The sequence below is a fragment of the Nerophis lumbriciformis genome, linkage group LG23 (assembly GCF_033978685.3).
Source record: "Nerophis lumbriciformis linkage group LG23, RoL_Nlum_v2.1, whole genome shotgun sequence".
Taxonomy (NCBI): domain Eukaryota; kingdom Metazoa; phylum Chordata; class Actinopteri; order Syngnathiformes; family Syngnathidae; genus Nerophis; species Nerophis lumbriciformis.
Window position 1 is genome coordinate 41936038 of NC_084570.2, and position 25364 is coordinate 41961401.

General features: G+C 38.0%; 1 protein-coding gene across 1 annotated transcript; it reads left to right on the top strand.

Moving 5' to 3' along the window:
* The first annotated feature begins 149 nt into the window (after positions 1-149).
* Positions 150-23800, top strand: tsr2 (TSR2 ribosome maturation factor). Its single transcript, XM_061985513.2, has 9 exons — positions 150-334; positions 2229-2396; positions 6615-6815; positions 6893-7343; positions 8193-8339; positions 12842-12932; positions 13006-13097; positions 18216-18374; positions 23196-23800. Exons 4-9 carry the CDS (start codon positions 7341-7343, stop codon positions 23298-23300), a joined length of 597 nt encoding a protein of 198 aa, XP_061841497.2. The 5' UTR covers positions 150-334; positions 2229-2396; positions 6615-6815; positions 6893-7340; the 3' UTR covers positions 23301-23800.
* Positions 23801-25364: the final 1564 nt, after the last annotated feature.

The following is a 25364-nucleotide window of genomic DNA, read 5'->3' on the forward strand; positions in this document are numbered from 1 at the left end:
TCTCTCCAACTTGAAGTGCTCTCCAAGTGACTTTATGGACGTGTGTCCCAGCCCACTCATCCACCTAATAATACCAGCGTGTTATTTTAGGACGCTTCCCTGTCTCGCGGTCTTTCTCTCTCTGGCAGCTGACTCGATCTCCAACGAGAGACTCGGCTAAAGGGGCGGCACGGGAACGTCCTCTCGGGTGGACAGTCCTGAAGACGAAGCCAGGTCTTTTTCTTCAGGACTGGTTTGGATTGAGAGCAAACAATTAGGGGTTTTGGCCCAACATTGATCGACACCCAACAACAGGAAGAACATCTACACTGCTTTTCTTCATGGTGGATAAAAGGTACGTACAATGTTGTTGTACATAAGAATAATCTGTTCCAGGGTCAAGCTGTGGTCATACTCAAACATTTTAACATGATTAATCGTCATACAAGTGTAAAAAGAAGAGGGCTATTTTCCCAGAAAACTTGTCTTATTACCAACACTTGGTTTTTTTTACACTGAATTATTTAAATTGTAATTAAAACATTTTTGAACCTTTTTATTTACAAATAATTTCATTGAATAAATGTGAGCGAAATTTGTATGTGTAAAGATTACATTCGTGGAAATATAGTGTTTTTAAAATACAGTGTGTAAAAAAAATTGAGTGCAGAAAAATGTGTTCTTCAAAAGCCAAGACTAGCATGTAGTTGCAGAACCTGCCCCTTTGTTGCAGCCGTGTCACGTGACTGCAAACTTGACTCCTCATTGGCTGCTTCTAAAACTTGCTTCAGTATTAATTCACCGGAAATGAGTCTTGAGTTTTAAAGCAACAAATATTTTTGCACAGAATTCTTTTACACAAATTTTTTTTACACTCAATATTTACACATGGAATTTTCTTTACACTCAATTTTTTTACAGAGAATTTTTCTACACTCAAATTTTTACACAACATTTTTTTAAACTACATTTTCTAAACAATTTTTTTACACAAAATTTTTCTACACTCAATTTTTCTACATTGATCGTTTTTACACTGATTTTTTTTAAACTGGATTTTTCCACACTGAATGCTTTCTACACTCAATTTTTCTACACTCAATTTTTCAACACTCAATTTTATACATTCAATTTTAATACACTCAATTTTCTACACTCGGGTTTTCTACACTGAATATTTCTAAACTGAATTATTTTACACTCAATTTTCTACACTGAATTTTTTTTACATAGAATTTTTTACACTGAATTGTTTTTACATTGAAGTTACTACACTGATTTATTTTTTTTACACTGGATTTTTCTACACAGATTTTTTTCTACATTGAATGCTTTTATACTGAAACTTTCTGCAAAAAATGTTTCTACACTGATTTTTTTACACATAATTTTCTTTACACTGATTTTTTTTACACCCAATTTTCTACATTGAATTTTTGTACACTCAATTTTTACACACTCAATTTTATACACTCAATTTTTATACACTCAATTTTATACAATCAATTTTTATACACTCAATTTTATATACTCGGTTTTTCTACACTGAATGTTTCTAAACTGAATTATTTTACACTCAATTTTCTTTACACTGATTTTTTTACACTCAATTTTTTTCATTGATTTTTTTACACTGAATTGTTTTTACATTGAATTTTCACTGAAACTTTCTGCAAAAAAAAATTCTACACTGAATTTTTTTACACATAATTTTCTTTACACTGAATTTTTCTACACGGAATTTTTTTACACTGAATTTTTCTACATTTATTTTTTCTACATGGATATTTTTTACACTGAATTTTTCTACATTGAATGTTTTTACACAGATTTTTTTTACACTGAAATTTTCCACACAATTTTTCTACACTGGTTTTTTTTACACTGAATCTTTCAAAACTGTATTTTTCTACATCAAATTTTTTTGTACGCTCAATTTTCTACACTCTGGTTTTCTACACTGAATGTTTCTAAACTGAATTATTTAAAAATACATTTAAATATTGAATTTTTTCACAGTGTATTTTTCTACACTGAATTTTTTTACACTCAATTTTTCTACACTCATTTTTTATACGGTACTCAATTTTTTTACACTCAATTTTAAACACTATCTTTGAACTAACTGTACTTTTAAACACACATTTTGCTTACACATTTGTATTCAATAAAATGGTCATCACATTGAGTGACATAAAGTCAGTGTTGATAATAAAGACACAAACAAACTTCCATAACTTTGTTCTCAGTGTGAGTTTGTGTGTGAATTTGAGGAGGCGACATGTCGAGACCCCCTTCGTCGCAGACCACTCCTCAGACCTACAGGGTCAACGACAAAGACCTGACTGAAATTGAGCTCCATTCGGTGGACTCCATTAACGACCTTCACCGGACACACCCGGAACACAACCACAAAGGTACACACACGCACACACACATCAAAGTAGAAGCGGTACACACACGTGATAAGGCGTAGGCCACAGTGGTTACAACTGCAGTACAATGCAAAAGATTCATTTGGTACACACACAAGTTGAGACCATTCACCTAGGTACATACACACACTGTTCAAACAACACTGAACACATGCAGCCATTACAAATCTTAAAAAGGTACACAAGCAGACTGTAAACTATGAGTAAAGAGACAAGGCATGACACCACATGTGTATGTTACCAAACACACACACTCTGCAAGCCATATTCACAAGGGTACATAAACATACAGTGTGCAATGTACAGTTGTGCAGGTGCACACACACGTTAAGCGCAGACACCAGAGTACATAAACACAGGCAGATATGGTAGACAGAAGCACGTACATGTTCTATTAGGAAAAGGTATACACACGAAGAGACTAGGTAGCACATACGCACAAAAGTACACCATTATATTAGATGCATTTATAATAATACACCAACAGAGGCTAGGTTGTACACGCTAAGATGGTGGTAGCACAGTCACAAGGGTACACACGTACACTTTGTACATACTGGGACCACAGACACAAGGGTACACACACATATTGCTGGCAATGTTATACTAGAACAACACAATGTGAGCACAGGCACTAGGTACACACATGCCTGAATGTAAAGGTACACACACATATTGCTAGCAATGTTATACTAGTACAACACAATGTGAGCACAGGTAAAGGTACACACACAAGGAACACAGTTTAAATTGTATACACACTAATATGCCAATAGCACTGTTACCAGGGTACACACTTGTATTCTGTGACCACAAACACAACGGTACACACATGCAAAGACTGATAGCCAAGTGTACACACACCCATGTTAGCCATGTCACAAAGGTATACGCTTGCAGCCCAGGCAAAACAGTACACACACTTACAGTGTGGCCACAATTACAGGGGTATGTGTCCACATGACAGTACAGACACGCTGTGACCATGAGTTGGTGGGTACGCACGTGTATTCTGGTGGCACAGTTATAGAAGTACACACACTTAATAACTGGCAGCACAAACACAATTGTAAACACACATAAACGGCGCCCACAAAACATAGAGGTACACACACATGCTGTATATAAGCTGGTTGGTAGTTATAAGGGTACACACATATGTTGGTAGGACAAACACAAGGGTACACACATTGTATATAGGCTGGTTGTGTAGTTGTAAGAGTACATACATATATGTTGGTAGGATAAACACAAGGGTACACATGTATATAAGCTGGTTGGTCAGTTATAAGGGTTACACACATGTTTGTAGAATGAGCACAAGGGTACACACACATTATGTACAAAACCCAAAAGCAGTGAAGTTGGCACGTTGTGTAAATGGTAAATAAACAGAGAATACAATGATTTGCAAATCCTTTTCAACTTATTGTCAGGCTTGTCACTGACAGTTTGGTTATGTTTTAGTTTTTCATCTTTTTGTGTTTTATTTCCTGTCAGCGCTCTTATTTTGGTTCCTTTTCCTGCACTTCTCTCTGAGCACTTCTTTCCTTCACCCGTATCTGATTGGCAGTCCGGCACACCTGGTGGCAATTGCCAATCAGGCCACTATTTATGCCTGCCTCGCCCTCCAGTCAGGCTGGAGTATTGTTTGCTGTGAGCTGTTCCCGTTTGCTGGTTCCTGATAACTATTTGCAGTTTGATGTCTCCTAGCTCCTTGTTTCTTGTTTTTTTTTGTTGGCTGTATCTTGTTAGCTGTTAGCTGTTTGCAGTTTGCCTGTTTCCTGATTTCCTGCATTTTGTTTTGGACATTAAATCATGTTTTCCTGCATCCAGCCTGCCATCTCTGCATCTTGGCGCTTGTCACCACCACTTCCTGACACTTATATTCAATTGAATAGACTGCAAAGACAAGATATGTAATGTTCACACTGAGAAACTTCATTTTTTTGTGTGCAAATAATCATTAACTTAGAATTTAATGGCAGCAACACATTGCAAAAAAGTAGTCACAGGGGCATTTTTACCACTTTGTTACATGGCCTTTCCTTTTAACAACACTCAGTAAACATTTGGGAACTGAGGAGACACATTTTTTCAGGTGGATTTCTTTCCCATTCTTGCTTGATGTACAGCTTAAGTTGTTCAACAGTCCGGGGGTCTCCATTGTGCTATTTTAGGCTTCACATTTTCAATGGGAGACAGGTTTGGACTACAGGCAGGCCAGTCTAGTACCCGCAGTCTTTTACTATGAAGCCACGTTGATGTAACACGTGGCTTGGCATTGTCTTGCTGAAATAAGCAGGGGCGTCCATGGTAACGTTGCTTGGATGGCAACATATGTTGCTCCAAAACCTGTATGTACCTTTCAGCATTAATGGTGCCTTCACAGATGTGTAAGTTACCCATGCCTTGAGCACTAATACACCCCCATACCATCACAGATGCTGGCTTTTCAACTTTGCGCCTAGATCAATCCGGATGGTTCTTTTCCTCTTTGGTCCGGAGGACACGACGTCCACAGTTTCCAAAAACAATTTCAGATGTGGACTCGTCAGACCACAGAACACTTTTACACTTTGTATCAGTCCATCTTAGATGAGCTCGGGCCCAGCGAAGCATGCGGCGTTTCTGGGTGTTGTTGATAAATGGCTTTGTTTTTGCATAGTAGAGTTTTAACTTGCACTTACAGATGTAGCGACCAACTGTAGTTACTGACAGTGGTTTTCTGAAGTGTTCCTGAGCCCATGTGATATCCTTTACACACTGATGTCGCTTTTTGATGCAGTACCACCTGAGGGATCGAAGGTCCGTAATATCATCGCTTACGTGCAGAGATTTCTCCAGATTCTCTGAACCTTTTGTTGATATTACAGATCGTAGATGGTGAAATCCCTAAATTTCTTGCAATAGCTGGTTGAGAAATGTTGTTCTTAAACAATTTTCTCAGGCATTTGTTGACAAAGTGGTGACCCTCGCCCCATCCTTGTTTGTGAATGACTGAGCATTTCATGAAAGCTGCTTTTATACCCAATCATGGCACCCACCTGTTCCCAATTAGCCTGTTCACCTGTGGGATGTTCCAAATAAGTGTTTGATGAGCATTCCTCAACTTTCTCAGTCTTTTCTGCCACTTGTGTCAGCTTTTTTGAAACATGTTGCAGGCATCAAATTCCAAATGAGCTAATATTTGCAAAAAATAAAAAAAAATCCCAGTGTGAACATTAAATATCTTGTCTTTGCAGTCTATTCAATTGAATATAAGTTGAAAAGGATTTTCAAATCATTGTATTCTGTTTTTATTTTCCATTTACACAACGTGCCAACTTCACTGCTTTTGGGTTTTTGTATATAAACTGGTTGATCAGTTTTAAGGGTACACACATATGTTGGTAGCCTAAACACAAGGGTACACACACATACTGTATATAGGATGGTTGTGTAGTTATATGGGCACACACTCATGTTGGTAGCATGAACACAAGCGTACACACACATACTGTATCCAAGGTGGCTGTGTAGTTATAAGGGTACACACAAATGTTGTACTATACAGTAAACACAATGGGACACACATACTATATATAAGCTGGTTGGTCAGTTATAAGGGTACACACACATGTTCAATCAATCAATCAATCAAAGTTGACATCTATAGCCCTTAATCACAAATACCTCAAAGGGCTGCACAAGCCACAACGACATACCAAATATGTGTGCGTACCATTGTAGCATAAACACAATGGTACACACACATACTGCATGCAAGATGCTTGTGTAGTTATAAGGGTACACACACATACATGTAGCATAAATACAACACACATGCCTACAGTACTGTACATAAGCAGCTCGTGTAGTTATAAGGGTATGCACACACGTTGTAGCATACATTAAGTACAAGGGTACACACACATGTTGTAGCATACAGTAAATACAAGGGTACACACACACACACACACACACACACACACACACACACACACACACACACACACACACAGAGCTAGCACGTATAAGTAATATATGTACAGTTATAAGGGTACACACACACACACGTTGTAGCATACAGTAAATACAAGGGTACACACACACACACAGCTGGCACGTAGAAGTACTGTGTGTACAGTTATAAGGCAAGGGTATACACAGTAGTATGCTGGTAGCACAGTTCAAAAGGTACACACACTGTGATTCCAGGATCGAGGCCCCCCCGGCCCACGTATACACCTTCTGTGAATGGACACGTGCGCCACATGACCGGCGTGGGCGGACGAGGCGGCCAGTGGCCGAGTGGTGTTCAGGACATGCTGAGTGGCAGCTCGTCACGAGTGTACGCCATGGCCTGTGGCGTCACCACCCTGCTCCTCATCACCCTCCTGCTCATCTTCTACTTCCTGGGTCAGCAAGCGCCTCCTTTGCTAGCACACGTCCTGTCATGGCAGCATGTCATAGCACAGCCCCATGTTGTTTGTCAGTGCAACAGGGCAGCGTGCTGTGGAGGTTGACGGGCGCCGTGAGGGACAAGGAGGCCACCACTGCAGAACTCTCCCTGCTCATCCAGCAACTACAACAGCTGACACGCAACCTGACGGCCACTAGAGGGCGCACGTGAGAGGAGGAGGCGGAGCCAACCAATTTGTTATGCCCAACAAAGAAAAACTGCTGATTTGACGAATGCTACCTTCATCTTTACTTCCTTTATTGCCCTGATATTTGACATTTTTAAAGGTTTTCGTGGGACAATGTATGTTTTAATGTTTGCAAGCTTTACAATGAACAACTTTGACGTGTATGACCTCTTCTTTTTGCACTTATGTGACAATTAACTCTGCTCAAATGTTACTACACATTATCTGAAGCAGCATTTTTGGAAATGGAATCCATCCATCCATTTTCTACTGCTTGTCCCTTTCGGGGTTGCAGATGGTGCGTATTTATTCTATTTCTCTAATGTCAAAATTATTAACGATTAATTTCTATGTATTAATCGTGTATATGTATATATACACATACACATACATATACACACATATATACACACATACACACATATATATATATATATATATATGTATATATATATATATACACACACAGTATATATATATACACACATATATATATACATATACACACATATGTATACACACATACACATATGCACTGTATATACACACACACACACACATATATATATATATATATATATATATATATATATATATATATATATATATACATACACACAGAATATACATATACACACACATGTATATCTACATATATATATACACACACAGTATACATATATTGTATATACATACTGTGTATATATATACATACTGCGTATATATACACATTTTGTGTGTATATATATATATATATATATATATATATATATATATATATATATATATATACAGTACATATTGGAGACATATACAAATGAATTATGCAAATATGGACAGCAGAGTTCTCCCCCAGTCTGCAGTGATGTAAATAAACACTATTGAGAAATTGAGAAGTACATTTCTAATTATATTGTAGCGGCTGGCTACGGGTTGTTCGCCAATGACTTTGGTTGGGGGGCGGGACTTCCGGGAGAGATAGGGAAGTGACGTTTATACATGAACAAACTATCTTTCAACCATAATTAGTAGTCTAAAGTATAAACGATACACAATTCATGTGTTTTACGCCGCAAGGGGCAAAATAACTGCATAAAACACGCCGAGTTGCCCCGTAAGTCGCGTCATCAAACGATCTGTCACGCAGGCGTGGATTGTTTCCGTCTGGTCCACATCCGCGCATCGACATCGACTGCGCATGTGTGTCCCATCCAACATGGCGGCGCCCGGGGATTCGCGTGCGGTTTTCACCGACGGAGTGCGAGCGGTGCTGCACACCTGGCCCGTTCTTCAGGTGAACACATGAACACATGAACACATGAACACAGTCATATATTAACGTACGGTCGGACGGCTTTCTGAGTGTGCGCTCGCACAACGAGAGACGAGCTTGTTGAGCTGGCTAGCTAGCTAGCTAGCTAGGACGTGCTGTATTATTAACATAGGATTAATCACACAGACATCTTATTAGTAGACGCAGCATTGGCTGCTATGACGCGAGAAATTCGGCCGCCATCTTGAAGTGGTGATGAGGAGCCGGCGAGCAGCCTAAACTGACAGTTGACAGGTAGAAAACAAAGATGCTAAACTGACAGTTGACAGGTAGAAAACAAAGATGCTAAACTGACAGTTGACAGGTAGAGAACAAAGATGCTAAACTGACAGTTGAAAGGTAGAAAGCAAAGATGATAAACTGACAGTTGACAGGTAGAAAACCAAGATGCTAAACTGACAGTTGACAGGTAGAAAACAAAGATGCTAAACTGACAGTTGACAGGTAGAAAACAAAGATAGTAAACTGACAGTTGACAGGTAGAAAACAAAGATGCTAAACTGACAGTTGACAGGTAGAAAACAAAGATGCTAAACTGACAGTTGACAGGTAGAAAACAAAGATGCCAAACTGACAGTTGACAGGTAGAAAACAAATATGCTAAACTGACAGTTGACAGGTAGAAAACAAAGATGCTAAACTGACAGTTGACAGGTAGAAAACAAATATGCTAAACTGACAGTTGACAGGTAGTAAACAAATATGCTAAACTGACAGTTGACAGGTAGAAAACAAAGATGCTAAACTGACAGTTGACAGGTAGAAAACAAAAATGCTAAACTGACAGTTGACAGGTAGAAAACAAAGATGCTAAACTGACAGATGACAGGTAGAAAACAAAGATGCTAATCTGACAGTTGACAGGTAGAAAACAAAGATGCTAACCTGACAGTTGACAGGTAGAAAACAAAAATGCTAAACTGACAGTTGACAGGTAGAAAACAAAGATGCTAAACTGACAGTTGACAGGTAGAAAACAAAGATGCTAAACTGACAGTTGACAGGTAGAGAACAAAGATGCTAAAGTGACAGTTGACAGGTAGAAAACAAAGATGCTAAACTGACAGTTGACAGGTAGAAAACAAAGATGCTAAACTGACAGTTGACAGGTAGAAAACAAAGATGCTAAACTGACAGTTGACAGGTAGAAAACAAAGATGCTAACCTGACAGTTGACAGGTAGAAAACAAAGATGCTAATCTGACAGTTGACAGGTAGAAAACAAAGATGCTAAACTGACAGTTGACAGGTAGAAAACAAAGATGCTAAACTGACAGTTGACAGGTAGAAAACAAAGATGCTAAACTGACAGTTGACAGGTAGAAAACAAAGATGCTAAACTGACAGTTGACAGGTAGAAAACAAAGATGCTAAACTGACAGTTGACAGGTAGAAAACAAAGATGCTAAACTGACAGTTGACAGGTAGAAAACAAAGATGCTAAACTGACAGTTGACAGGTAGAAAACAAAGATGCTAAACTGACAGTTGACAGGTAGAAAACAAAGATGCTAAACTGACAGTTGACAGGTAGAGAACAAAGATGCTAAAGTGACAGTTGACAGGTAGAAAACAAAGATGCTAAACTGACAGTTGACAGGTAGAAAACAAAGATGCTAAACTGACAGTTGACAGGTAGAAAACAAAGATGCTAAACTGACAGTTGACAGGTAGAAAACAAAGATGCTAACCTGACAGTTGACAGGTAGAAAACAAAGATGCTAACCTGACAGTTGACAGGTAGAAAACAAAGATGCTAAACTGACAGTTGACAGGTACAAAACAAAGATGCTAAACTGACAGTTGACAGGTAGAAAACAAAGATGCTAAACTGACAGTTGACAGGTAGAAAACAAAGATGCTAAACTGACAGTTGACAGGTAAAAAACAAAGATGCTAACCTGACAGTTGACAGGTAGAAAACAAAGATGCTAAACTGACAGTTGACAGGTAGAGAACAAAGATGCTAAACTGACAGTTGACAGGTAGAAAAAAAGATGCTAAACTGACAGTTGACAGGTAGAAAACAAAAATGCTGAACTGACAGTTGACAGGTAGAAAAAAAAGATGCTAAACTGACAGTTGACAGGTAGAAAACAAAAATGCTAAACTGACAGTTGACAGGTAGAAAACAAAGATGCTAGACTGACAGTTGACAGGTAGAAAACAAAGATGCTAACCTGACAGTTGACAGGTAGAAAACAAAGATGCTAACCTGACAGTTGACAGGTAGAAAACAAAAATGCTAAACTGACAGTTGACAGGTAGAAAACAAAGATGCTAAACTGACAGTTGACAGGTAGAAAACAAAGATGCTAAACTGACAGTTGACAGGTAGAGAACAAAGATGCTAAACTGACAGTTGAAAGGTAGAAAGCAAAGATGATAAACTGACAGTTGACAGGTAGAAAACCAAGATGCTAAACTGACAGTTGACAGGTAGAAAACAAAGATGCTAAACTGACAGTTGACAGGTAGAAAACAAAGATAGTAAACTGACAGTTGACAGGTAGAAAACAAAGATGCTAAACTGACAGTTGACAGGTAGAAAACAAAGATGCTAAACTGACAGTTGACAGGTAGAAAACAAAGATGCTAAACTGACAGTTGACAGGTAGAAAACAAAGATGCTAACCTGACAGTTGACAGGTAGAAAACAAAGATGCTTAACTGACAGTTGACAGGTAGAAGACAAAGATGCTAACCTGACAGTTGACAGGTAGAAAACAAAAATGCTAAACTGACAGTTGACAGGTACAAAACAAAAATGCTAAACTGACAGTTGACAGGTAGAAAACAAAAATGCTAACCTGACAGTTGACAGGTAGAAAACAAAGATGCTAAACTGACAGTTGACAGGTACAAAACAAATATGCTAAACTGACAGTTGACAGGTAGAAAACAAAGATGCTAAACTGACAGTTGACAGGTACAAAACAAAAATGCTAAACTGACAGTTGACAGGTAGAAAACAAAGATGCTAAACTGACAGTTGACAGGTAAAAAACAAAGATGCTAAACTTACAGTTGACAGGTAGAAAACAAAGATGCTGGGCTGCTGTTTAGCGTTTTCCTGCTCAAATGAGCAGACTGTTGAAAATAGGAATCGGGGGATTACTTTTCACAAGTAAGATTTAACATTAACATACTTTGGTTGTATTTTGTGAAAAGAATATTACCACAGAGTTGAGAAGGAGCAAAGATCTTCAATAGTACTGAAATCGTAGCCGCTAGCAAACAAGAGTATTACCATAATAGAATTGCTTGTCAATGAAATTAATTACATTTAATACTGTCATACTTAAATAACATAAAGTTTGGGGGGGGGGGTATATGTTAGCTAACTAGACAATCAGATGGACAGTGGCTATACAGTATTATACAAGTCTAAATTTAGCCTATCTTTGTATAGTTCTCTGCAAACATATGGTGGCATCATGCCTTCAGTGTGCATATTGTATATAGTTCTCTGCAAACCTATGAAATGTTCTATTTTGTCTTCATTATTTTGTTAGAATGCACCAGAATGCTTCATTTGTATGTGAAAATCACAAAGAAGTCTTCTGTGGGAGGATGGCCCCCCTACAGGGGTTTGGTTTACAAACTTTCAGCCCCACCTAAAACAAAATTCACCTTTAGGGCAAAGTATAAGACAATACTTTCTTAACAGTATAATTGTAACCAGGAATAAGTCTTCAAGTAACAATATTCAAATACTAACATTGTTGGGTAAGACAGAATTTGGTTTTATTCTGAATCCAGTGAAACAGATTGGTGGTATAAAGACTTTCAGGGGTTTATATATGTTTATGTTTAAGTATTTGGCAGACGCTTTTATCCAAAGCGACATACATAAAAAATACATATAAAACAATCACTGCAAACATTATCATTTAAGGGAAGATTGTAATACAAAATATCAATACAAAGTGTCAAAACAGAATAAACTCTCTGCTGCTGAAGCAAGAGATACAGTCTACAGGTCCCTAACATATATAGATATCTAATGTATTCATACATTGTTTATGTAGAATATAGGCATGTTTATATAACCTAATCATATTGTTTCTTCAACTTAAAAATTGCTGACCGTTTTTTTCCCCCTTCTCTGGGATTATATTCCCAGTTTTGATCTCGTTCTTCTGGTCACTTATAGCATGTAAGAATATTCCATTACTGTTAAGCAAACTATGAATAATAAAACATGTGTCCTTTATCATAGCTACACGTATGACAAAAAAGGGGGTGAAAATCAGTGGTATTCAGTGAGATAAGATGAATTAAATGCGCTGACAGTTCATTGCTCCTGCCAAATGAATTGCACTGAGTGAAGCGGATCACCACTCCAAGATGGCGGCCCCGCGTCTCGTCAGCGCCAGTAGGCAGTAGCGGTCGATGCTGCGTCTACTTATGAAATGTCTGTGGTTGCCATGGTTACACACACTCGTGTCCGCCCCCTCTCAGATCGCGGTGGACAACGGCTTCGGAGGAGTCTACGGGCAGCAGAAAGCCGACTGGATGGCGGACGTGGTCCAGCAGTACTTCCATGACAACAGTAAATATGACCACGTGACACCTTCCACCTTCCACCCGCGCTTTGTCTTTCAGCGCGTGTTGTGTCTGTCCAGCCGACCTGGATCAGTGTGAAGTGGAAGACTATATCGCCACCCTCATGGACCAGGAGTTCCACACGGTGGTGGATGATGGCAGCTTACCACAGGTCTTTAAGTGCTCAACCTACACGTCTACCAATAACATGTACACGGTACTAACCGGACCAAAAGACTAAGTACAAATCAGTGCAATTGACACAATTAATTGTCAAATTAAATACAAAAAATAAATAAATTACACATTTGATGTCAGCATGCTAATATTAGCATACTAGCTTTTTGGCAAATCCGAGTCAAATATTTTGTTACGTTAGCATATATAGTGTATATACTGTCATTGAGGTGGCGACTTGTCCAGGGTGTACCCCGCCTTCTGCCCGATTGTAGCTGAGATAGGCTCCCGCGACCCCAAAAGGAATAAGCGGTAGAAAATGGATGGATGGATAGTGTCATGTTGCAGGTATACACCTCAGAAATATTTCTATATTTCACACATGCTAACTGTTAATAGGTTATCTTTATTATGCCAGCTTATTCCATCTCGTTTTGCAGTTATACCCTGTCTTGCTAACATGCCGATGTTAACATGTAAGCTTTGAGCTAATTTTACAGGTGTACACCTCCGAGTCAAATATTTTGTTACGTTAGCATGCAGGTATATATACTGTAATTTTGCAGGTATACACCTCCAGATTCAAATATTTATTTATTTCACATATGCTAACTGTTAGTAGGTTATCTTTATCATGCTAGTTTTTTCAGCTCGTTTTGCAGTTATACCCTGTCTTGCTAACATGCTGATGTTAACATGCAAGTTTTGAGCTAATTTTACAGATGTACACCTCCGAGTCAAATATTTTGTTATGTTAGCATGCAGGTGTATATACTGTAATTTTGCAGGTATACACCTCAGAAATGTATATATTTCACTAATGCAAACTGTTAGCATGTTAACTTTATTATGCCACCTTTTTTAGTTCGTTTTGCAGTTATACCCTGTCTTGCTAACATGCCAATGTTAACATGCTAGCTTTGAGCTAATTTTGCAGGTATACACCTCAGACTCAAATATTTTGTTACATTAGCATGCAGGTATATATATATATATATATATATATATATATATATATACTGTAATTTTGCAGGTATACCCCTCCAGACTCAAATATTTCTTTATTTCACATATGCTAACTGTTAGCAGGTTAACTTTATTATGCAATATTTTTTAGCTCATTTTGCAGTTATACCCTGTCTTGCTAACATGCAAATGTTAACATGCTAGCTCATGAGCTAATTTTACATGTGTACATCTTCGAGTCAAATATTTTGTTACGTTAGCATGCAGGTATATATCATACTTGCCAACCTTGAGACCTCCGATTTCGGGAGGTGGGGGGTGGGGGGCGTGGTCGGGGTTGGGCGGGGGCGTGGCTAAGAGGGGAGGAGTATATTTACAGCTAGAATTCACCAAGTCAAGTATTTCATATATATATATACAGTATATATATATACATATATATATATATATATATGTATATATATATATACTGTATATATATATATATATGTATATATATTTATATATATATATATTAAATAAAATAAATATATATATATATATATGTATGTATGTGTGGGAAAAAAATCACAAGACTATTTCATCTCTACAGGCCTGTTTCATGAGGGGGGGTACCCTCAATCATCAGGAGATTTTAATGGGAGCATTCGCATACCATGGTTTATATAGGGCACAGAGTGGGTGGGTACAGGCTGGCCTAGGGGCGTGGTGATTGGCTCATGTGTTACCTAGGAGGTGTTTCCGTCTATGGCGGCATGTTGTTACAATTTCGCTGCGCTTGTTGAGGGATGACAGGTCTGGACGGTAAATAATAAACAGTTTCTCTTTCAAGCATAGGTTGCATCTTTTATTACCACTATTGTAAGGTGTGCTGGATGCAAGAATTTGCCATGTTATTGAATATTCAACATTATTGTCTTTGAAGTCCCAAATGTGTTTGCTGAGTTCTGTGGTATTTCGCAGGTTTTTGTTCCTGAAAGAAGCCTTGTGATTGTTCCATCTGGTTTTGAATTCACCCTCGGTTAATCCTACATATGTGTCGGATGTGTTAATGTCCTTGCGTATTACCTTAGATTGGTAGACAACTGATGTTTGTAAGCACCCCCCGTTGAGGGGGCAATCAGGTTTCTTTCGACAGTTACATGCTTTGTTGGTTTTGGAGTCGCTCTGTCTGGGGGTCGACGGCTCATTTGCAATTGTTTTGTTGTGGTTTGAGATGATTTGTCGTATATTGTTCATGCAGCTGTAGCTCAATTTAATGTTGTTCTTGTTGAATACTTTTCTTAGGGTGTTGTCTTTGGGAAAGTGTTTGTCAATCAGATTGAGGAATTTGTGTCCAATGTTCGTTGAGACATTTTTGGGACCTCAAAGACAATAATGTTGAATATTCAATAACATGGCAAATTCTTGCATCCAGCACACCTTACAATAGTGGTAATAAAAGATGCAACCTATGCTTGAAAGAGAAACTGTTTATTATTTACCTTCCAGACCTGTCATCCCTCAACAAGCGCAGCGAAATTGTAACAACATGCCGCCATAGACGGAAACACCTCCTAGGTAACACATGAGCCAATCACCACGCCCCTAGGCCAGCCTGTACCCACCCACTCTGTGCCCTATATAAACCATGGTATGCGAATGCTCCCATTAAAATCGCCTGATGATTGAGGGTACCCCCCCTCATGAAACAGGCCTGTAAAGATGAAATAGTCTTGTGATTTTTTTCCCACACATACATATATTGCGCTCTACTACGGTATCGAGCACTATTTTTTGGATAACCTTATTAAGACATATATATATATATATATATATATGTCTTAATAACCTTATTAAGACATATATATATATATATATATATATATGTCTTAATAAGGTTATCCAAAAAATAGTGCTCGATACCGTAGTAGAGCGCAATATATGTATGTGTGGGGAAAAAATCACAAGACTACTTCATCTCTGAGATGAAGTAGTCTTGTGATTTTTTTCCCCGCACATACATATATATGTATATATATATATATATATATATATATATATATATATATATATATATATATGTTTGTATCAAGAGGGACAGAGACAGCGCACAATGCATGTGGATCACATGTTACCATGGCGAGAAAACATGGAGAGACTGCCAGTTATCTAGTCTCCATCAGTTGCAGAAAATGTGCCATCAGTACAACTGGACAGTGCTGTTTCAGTTCCATCACCAGGACCATCAGTGAGTCAGACACAAACTAGTGTCATCATTGAACCAGATTCAAGGGCTGCTGAGTTGCCATCATCAGAACCCAGATCACCCACAACAAAAACCCCACCAGTGATCCGCAGGTACCCAGAAAGGTTTCGAGTACCACTAAAAAAACTGAATCTCTGAAGACAGTATAAAAATCTGTGTTAAAGATGTACAAATACTGTTTGTATAATAAGCATGTTATTGTTTACAAATGAGGGTTAAGAGTTCAGTACTAAAAAAAAAAGAAAAGAATGTGGCTTAAGCACAGTTTTTTAATTGAGCTGCTGCATTTTTTGGTTGGGTTGTTTGGGTGATCTATGTTTGTCTGTTGCCATCTCCTGGTGAATGTTGGCTATAGCGTACTGGGGTTACTTTTTGGTTGGCCAACGATTTACGTGGTGTTGCGCACCTGACGTCAAGTGTGTGAGTCTGTTCTGAAGTCTACAGTGAAGAGACGTACCTCATCACCTAGCCTGTTTATTGCCTCCAACTCAATATATTACAACAACATTGCCTCCAGGTCCGCATGGACCTGGAGGGGGCGTGGCCTCCAGGTCCGCCTGAATTTCGGGAGAATTTCGGGAGAAAATTTGTCCCGGGAGTTTTTCGGGAGAGGCGCTGAATTTCGGGAGTCTCCCGGAAAATCCGGGAGGGTTGGCAAGTATGGTATATATATTGTCATTTTGCAGGTATACACCTCAGAAATATTTCTATATTTCACACATGCTAACTGTCAGTAGGTTATCTTTATTATGCTAGCTTTTTTAACTCATTTTGCAGTTATACCCTGTCTTTCTAGTATACCAATGATAACATGCTAGCTTTGAGCTAATTTTACAGGTGTACACCTTCGTGTCAGATATTTTTTTTACGTTCGCTTGCAGGTATATATATTGCCATTTTGCAGGCATACACCTCAGAAATATTTCTTTATTTCACATACGCTAACTGTTAGCAGGTTAACTTTATTATGCTAGTTTTGCAGTTATACCCTGTCTCGCTAGTATGCCAATGTTAACATGCCAGCTTTGAGCTAATTTTACAGGTGTACACCTGAGTCAAATATTTTGTTACGTTAGCATGCAGGTGTATATACACTGTCATTTTGCAGGTATATACCTCAGAAATATTTCTATATTTTACACATGCTAACTGTTAATAGGTTAACTTTATTATGCTAGCGCTTTTAGCTCGTTTTGCAGGTATAACCCGTCTTGCTAGTATGTTAATGTTAACATGCTAGCTTTGAGATAATTTTACAGGTGCACACCTCCGAGTCAAGGATTTTGTTACTTCAAACATGCTAACTGTTAGCATGTAAGCAAGGTTAGCTTTTTTGTGACATGACACTACCTGGCTAGCATGCTAACCATTAGCATTTCAGTTCAGATTTTCAGCATCCACACACAATTTCTGCTGAAATTGTTTAGGTTTTTTTTCCCGTTAATAGATTTAATCCATCTATCCAAATAGATAGAAAATGTAGTATTAGTATCGGAATTGATAGTAGCGTAATGAGGTTGCGATATTTTATGAGCATCAAGTGTTTTTTTGTTGAGTTATGCTGATCGTTTTTACTAACGCAGGAAATTAGTTCTTGGACATGGGAGGATTTGAATGAAAACCATTTGTAGTTTTTGCCTACGTTGACTTATTTTGCATCACAATTGTATGTATTAAAAAGTAAATAATAGTTTTTTTGGTTGATATTGTTCACTAATATGTTTGATTAGTTGTCTTTACCATCTTTAATTATGACTAAAAAAGTGCAATGTCCCAAAACGTGCAAGGATCTTGATAACATATCACATGATGGGTCCTGTTTTTACTTGCTATCAGATCGGTACAAAAATGTGCAGTATCGCCCGCCCCTAGTCTAAAAATGGTACTGTGTGTCCTCAGGTGTGCGTTGGTCTGATGCAGATGTTCAGCCAGTGGCAGCAGGGGGCGCTGGAGCAGCTCACACACTCCATCCAATCACTGACGCAGAACAAGACTCTCAGGGCAAAAGTCACGGTCGTGCCCACACCGCCGGAGTCAGAGAGTGATGAAGAGACACAGGTGTGCCGCCACCACACACACATCTAATGTTTTTGAGTGACTAAGCCAGGGGTGTCCAAAACTATTACTACTAGATGAGACCAAAACAAATCAGACTGAGCTGTTCAGTATCGTGGCCACTGATTGGCTCAGCCCCAGGAAGCCTGACTAACATTGGCATGCTAACTTTTTTAGTCCATTTTGCAGTCGAACGCATTAGACTCATAATTTGGTACTTGACACACGCTAACTTTTTAATGTAGTTTTACAATCGAACACCTCAGTTATATGACTTGGTACTTGTCACATGCTAAGTGTTAACATTCTAGCATGCTAACATTTTGATCCAGTTTTACAGCTGAACACCTCAGAGTCATATAAGTTGGTACTTGACACATGCTAACTGTTAACATTCTAGCATGCTAACATTTATAGCCAATTTTACAGCTGAACACCTCAGAGTCATGTAAGTTGGTACTTGACACATGCTAACAGTTAGCATACGCGAATTCTAATGTTAGTGTGCTAACATTTTTTTATCCAATTTCATTGAGTTTGAGTTTGAGTTTATTTGGAACATGCATGCATACAACATGATACATCACAATTTCCAGTTTCTCTTTTCAACATGTTCTAAAAGGAGTAGGAAGAAGCAGAGCTTATTTAATCCTACCCCTTTTCCTTTACATAACAGTTGGTAAAACTTTCGTTCACTTCCTGTTCTCAATTTATTCACAATATACTGCATACGTAATCACAATAAAAATAAATAAATAATACTCGGTGAAGTAAGTTACATCTCATATGATGAGATGAGTAAGATCATTTTGAAAATTAATGAATGGATGGATGAAATACATTCAGAATGTTTATCATGGTTCTTCTTCTTTGTACTTTGTAAACACTTTAAGTTTGAAGAGTTTCTTGAAGTGGATCATATTAGTACATTGTTTGATTGCTTTGCTTAATCCATTCCATCATTTAAGTCCACATACTGATATACTGAAGGTCTTAATTGTTCTACGTGCATACAAATGTTTTAAGTTAAATTTTTCTCTAAATTATATTTCTCCTCTTTTTTTGAGAAGAATTGTTGTATATTCTTGGGTAGCAGATTATAGTTTGCTTTGTGTATAATTTTAGCTGTTTGCAAATTCACTATGTCGTGGAATTTCAGTATCTTTGATTCAATAAATAAAGTGTTTGTATGTTCTCTATATCCAACATGATGTATTATTCTAACTGATCTTTTTTGTAACACCGTTAGTGAATGAAGTGTACTTTTGTAGTTATTTCCCCATATTTCTACACAATAACTCAGATATGTTAACACTAGCGAGCAGTAGAGAATATGAAGTGATTTCTGGTCTAGAACATGTTTTTCTTTATTAATTATTGACGTGTTTCTTGCTACTTTATGTTGTATATTTTTTACATGAGATTTCCAGTTCAATTTATTATCAATCATTATACCTAGAAATGTGGTTTAATTTACTCTTTCAGTTTCTATTTCGTCTATTTGTATTTGTGTTTGACTTTCTCTTCTACTGTTACCAAATAGCATTATTTTAGTTTTACTGAGATTCAAAGATAGTCTGTTTTTGTCAAACCATCTTTTTATTGTGTTCATTTCTTCTGTTATTATTTGTATTATCTTCTGTGTGTTCTCTCCTGAACAAAGCGCTATTGCATCATCCGCAAATAATACTTAACTTTAAATCTTTTGTAACTTTACAAATGTCATTTATATAGAGATTAAATAATTTAGGTCCTAGTATTGATCCCTGAGGTACACCACAGGATATATTTAGCGTTGTAGAACGTACCAAAATGAACGTATTGTTTCCTGTTCGTTAGATAACTTCTTATCCAGTTTAAGACTAACCCTCTGATGCCACATCGTTCTAGTTTTTTGATTAAAATATTGTAATTGTGTCAAATGCTTTAGTTAGATCCATAAACACTGCTGCCGCACATTTTTTTACTATCTATTCCATTGGTAATTTCTTCTGTAATTTCAATTAAAGCCATTGAAGTTGACACATTAGCTCTATATCCACATTGGTTCTCTTTGAGTATTCTATTTTTGTTTGTGAAACTCTCTAATCTGTTATTGAACAGTTTTTCAATGATTTTAGAAAATTGTGGAAGTAAAGAAATAGGTCTATAATTTGTAAATTGATGTTTGTCTCCAGTCTTATAAATTGGTGCAACTTTAGCTATTTTCATTTTGTTTGGAAATGTACCTGTTTGAAATGATAGGTTACTAATATACATTAATGGTCTTGAGATCTCTTCAATAACCTTTTTTATCGTTTCCATATCAGTTCCATTACAATCAGTTGAAGTCTTAGATTTGTCATTGTCATAAGACTTGGTACTAACACATTTTATTTGTATTGCACTTTACATTTGAACAACAAATCTCAAAGTGCTATAATATAAAATATCAGAATCATAAATACTTATACGTTGTGAAATGAGTTATTTACGCAGAAATATCTTGTTAATGTTTATTTACATACCTTAATTGTTTCCAAACGGTGTCTGTAACACGGCAGTAAAATGGCTGATCAAACAAAACAGAAGCTCAAGCTAGCTCTCCAATCAGCTATACAGACTCAATAACTCCACGGGGACGTTATGTTGAATTTACTGAGGAAGTAGTGATACTGTAAGTAATAATACTAACACAGACACTTGTGTTAGCATATTAGCTAATGCAGTGAGCAAACTCGTCCAAAAGATGGCGCCATAGCACAAACAATAACACACATTTCCAGTGTCTGCTTGGTCTTTTTTAAAAACTTGACGTATTCTTACCTTTAGCATTTAAGTTCGGCTTGCGCATTTCAGCATTTACACGCATTTTCTTCCAAAATGGCATGTTCTAGTTTTTTTGTGGAATGCTCTCATCTGGGATGTTTTTATGTTGTCTTTAGAATGTGTTGTGGGCCAATAAAAAAACAAGCTGCGTGTTACAATTGGCCACCCCAGGACTAAGCCAACTGTGTGTGTTCTTGTATTTCTACCCTTCATGAGACATCAACAAGGAAAAGTAGCTTCCATATGAGGAGGTGTGAACAAGTTCGGACATAAATCATGGTCCCAATACAGAAAACCATTGCATCTAATAGATAATGTCTCATTTGCACCCCTGGTGGTGAAATCTATCAAAATGAGGGATTTTTGAAATGACTGTGTTGGTTCGGTCGATCTACGTTCCCATCCTCACCTATGGTCACGAGCTTTGGGTTATGACCGAAAGGACAAGATCACGGGTACAAGCGGCCCAAATGAGTTTCCTCCGCCGGGTGGCGGGGCTCTCCCTTAGAGATAGGGTGAGAAGCTCTGTCATCCGGGAGGAGCTCAAAGTAAAGCCGCTGCTCCTCCACATCGAGAGGAGCCAGATGAGGTGGTTCGGGCATCTGGTCAGGATGCCACCCGAACGCCTCCCTAGGGAGGTGTTTAGGGCACGTCCGACCGGTAGGAGGCCGCGGGGAAGACCCAGGACACGTTGGGAAGACTATGTCTCCCGGCTGGCCTGGGAACGCCTCGGGGTCCCACAGGAAGAGCTGGACGAAGTGGCTGGGGAGAGGGAAGTCTGGGCTTCCCTGCTTAGGCTGCTGCCCCCGCGACCCGACCTCGGATAAGCGGAAGAAGATGGATGGATGGATGGATGGATGGATGGTTTTAAAAGTGCTCCCCCTCTGGTCAACATATGTAATAACAAGTTTGTGTAAAAAAATTGAAATGCGCTCCATTGGCCTAAATTAATTTAAAATTAATAAAATAAATACTGTATGTATATAGAGACATACTGTAATAACTTGAAGTAAATAATGAAGATTAAAAACCATTTACAAACAAAAAAATCCCCCAAAAATAAATTGACTAAAAGCAGTCTTTTTCTCACAATGTGTCGACTTTTTTCTTATAAAATTGTTCTCATATTCATTCTCTTTCTGTAATATTGCAATATTTTCTCGTAAAATTACTTTTTTTGTGTAAAATTATTACTTTTTAAGGCAAAATGGTGACATTTGTCATAAAATTCTGACTTATCATAATATTGCCAATTTTTTTAGGTTGTTCTTGTAAAATAGTGACATTTTTTGAGTAAAATTATGACTTTGGTCATAATTTAAAAAATTCCATCCATCCATCCATCCATTTTCTACCGCTTATTCCCTTTGGGGTCGCGGGGGTCGCTGGAGCCTATCTCAGCTACAATCGGGCGGAAGGCGGGGTACACCCTGGACAAGTCGCCACCTCATCGCAGGGCCAACACAGATAGACAGACAACATTCACACTCACATCCACACACTAGGGACCATTTAGTGTTGCCAATCAACTTATCCCCAGGTGCATGTCTTTGGAAGTGGGAGGAAGCCGGAGTACCCGGAGGGAACCCACGCAGTCACGGGGAGGACATGCAAACTCCACACAGAAAGATCCTTCCAATTATAATATTGCCAACATTTTTAAGTTTTCTTATAAAATTGTGACTTGTCGAGTAAAATTGTGTCTCTTTTCGTAAAATTGCGACTGTTATTGAGTAAAATTCCAACTTTTATCATAATATTGCACAAATGTTCTGTTTTTCTTGTAAAATTTTGACTTGCGTTGAGTAAAATGCCGACTTTAAGTTTTTCTTGTGAGATTCCAACAAATTTTTCATGACAAGCTTTTTTATATTTGCATAGTGTGTATATATTATTAATGTTGTAAATACAAATATTTATATATCTAGAAAGGGTGGTCCTAAAGAGATAGGCATTTTTCTCAGGTCTCAAGAAGGTAGCAAATATAAGAATGTGTGTGCGTGTGTGTGTGTGCAGGCGATGGAGTGTGAGACGACTTCAGTCAACATAACAAATCATCCTCCTCCTCCTCCTCCTCCTCAAGACGAAGATGGATGGACGCTGGTTCAAAAGAGAAAGTGACACCGAGGGACTTACCTTTGGACTTGATGGTGATGTCATGGTGATCGGGCACGTGACCTTGTGGCGTTCAGGACGTGCTGGAAACAAAAGTCCATGTTTTGGAAACAAAAGTCCATGTTTTGGCAAAAAAAGGACAGCAGGCCAGTTGGATTTCTGTAAATCACGCCGGCCGGGTTGCTGGTACATAAACATGGCGAGTTTCATGTCGAACTCTGTCGGAATTATGCAATTTCAAAATAAAAAATCAAATTATTTAGTTGAAACAAAGATTTTGCCACAAGCAGAACGTTTAAATGACTTTTTGAGTGGTCAAACCAGGTGTGTCCAAATGCCCGGGGGTCATTTTTAACGGTCTAAAAAATAAACATTAAAAGTGGAATAAAAGCGCAAAGAGGTATGAAAAGTTGCATTGTTTACTCTGATAACACAAAGCTGTTTTATTCTTTAAAACTGTCATTGCTCAAAACATAATAATTAATTAAACTCAGCGTTGTTATGAATTATTGACCTATTCAATTTCTTCACATCAAATATTCCACCTTGAAATCTTTTTTGGGGGAAATGTTGCATATTTTGGGTGTTTGTCATACAATGTCTTAGGCAAAAAGGGCATACAACAAATTTAAAAAAGGTACAATCCACGGATCTAGAGCAGGGGGCGTCCAAACAGTTTCCATTCAGTAAAATGAAAAGATGCGGGGGCCACTTTGACACGTTTTGTGCATTGATGCTAAAACAATGTATGTCAATATATGCTAAGGTAGCTGAACTAAACATCCATGTTAGCTTTGTGTTGTAGGTGACAATACAATTAGTCTAATCTAATTACTAGGGCAGACAAAAATAAGTAAATTCATGTGATTAATCACAAAAATAGTGCATTAACTACATGTACACAGATTAATCACAGAGGTTATTTTGCTCCTTTACATTGTATAAATTCTGACAAAATTGCATTTGTGAGCAAGTATTGGGGTCTTTTTTATATTAATTGAAAGTTTTAAGTTAATTAAATCATGTAAGCGAGTTTATACTTCTGACCTATAATACTTGTGATTTGATCCAATTTCAACAAAAAATGATTTTAAAAATATATTACTTGACAATAATAATGAATTAATTAAATTTTTATGATCGGCCGAGAGCCACTAAAAACGAGCTGTAGGCCGAAATGGGCCCCCGGGCCGCACTTTAGACACCCGTGGTCTGGAGACTTAAGTGTTGAAAGTTTTTTTTTTTTTTTAAATACTTACTTTTAACACTTTTATGAGTGGGGCCCTGAGAATTTTAGTGGTATTTTTTTGTTAACTGTCATTGTTTAAAAAAATAAATCATGCTGTTATGAATTATTGACCGATTTAATAATAATACATTTTATTTATAAGACGCCTTTCTGGGCACTCAAGGACACCGTACAAAATCAAAGCAATAAAATAAAATTGGATAGAAAACAAAAACAACAACAAAGATAGAGAAGAAAAGATGATTACAATGAATAAGCAGTCAGGAATAGGTGTGTTTTGAGTCTTGATTTGAAGAGGGGTATTGAATCTAAGTTACGAAGGTCTGGTGGTAAAGAGTTCCAAAGATGAGGGGCAGAGCGGCTGAAAGCTCGGGCACCCATGGTGGACAGTTTAAATAAGGGGACAGTGAGATGGATGGATGAAGAGGATCTTAGGGAACGTGAGGGCGTGGCGACATGGATCAGGTCAGAGAGATATGACGGAGAGAGGTTATGGATGGCTTTGAAAGTGAGGAGAATTATTTTAAAGTGGATACGGTGTTTGATGGGTAGCCAGTGGAGTTGCTGCAGAACAGGGGTGATGTGCTGGATTGAAGGGGTTCTGGTGATTATCCGGGCTGGAGAGTTCTGGAGAAGCTGAAGTTTGTGAAGTGACTTGTGAGGGAGACCAAACGAGAGAGTTGCAGTAGTCCAGGCGAGAGGTGACCAGGCTATGGACTAGTATGGCAGCAGTATGTGGGGTAAGGGATGGGCAAAGACGATTAATGTTCCGAAGATGAAAGTAAGCAGACCGGGTAATGCTGTTAATGTGGGCTTGAAAG

Coding starts and splice junctions, on each gene's coding strand:
- tsr2 (XM_061985513.2), top strand. Junction 8,340..12,841: donor ACACCTGGCCCGTTCTTCAG/GTGAACACATGA, acceptor GCCCCCTCTCAG/ATCGCGGTGGACAACGGCTT. Junction 12,933..13,005: donor GCAGTACTTCCATGACAACA/GTAAATATGACC, acceptor GTGTCTGTCCAG/CCGACCTGGATCAGTGTGAA.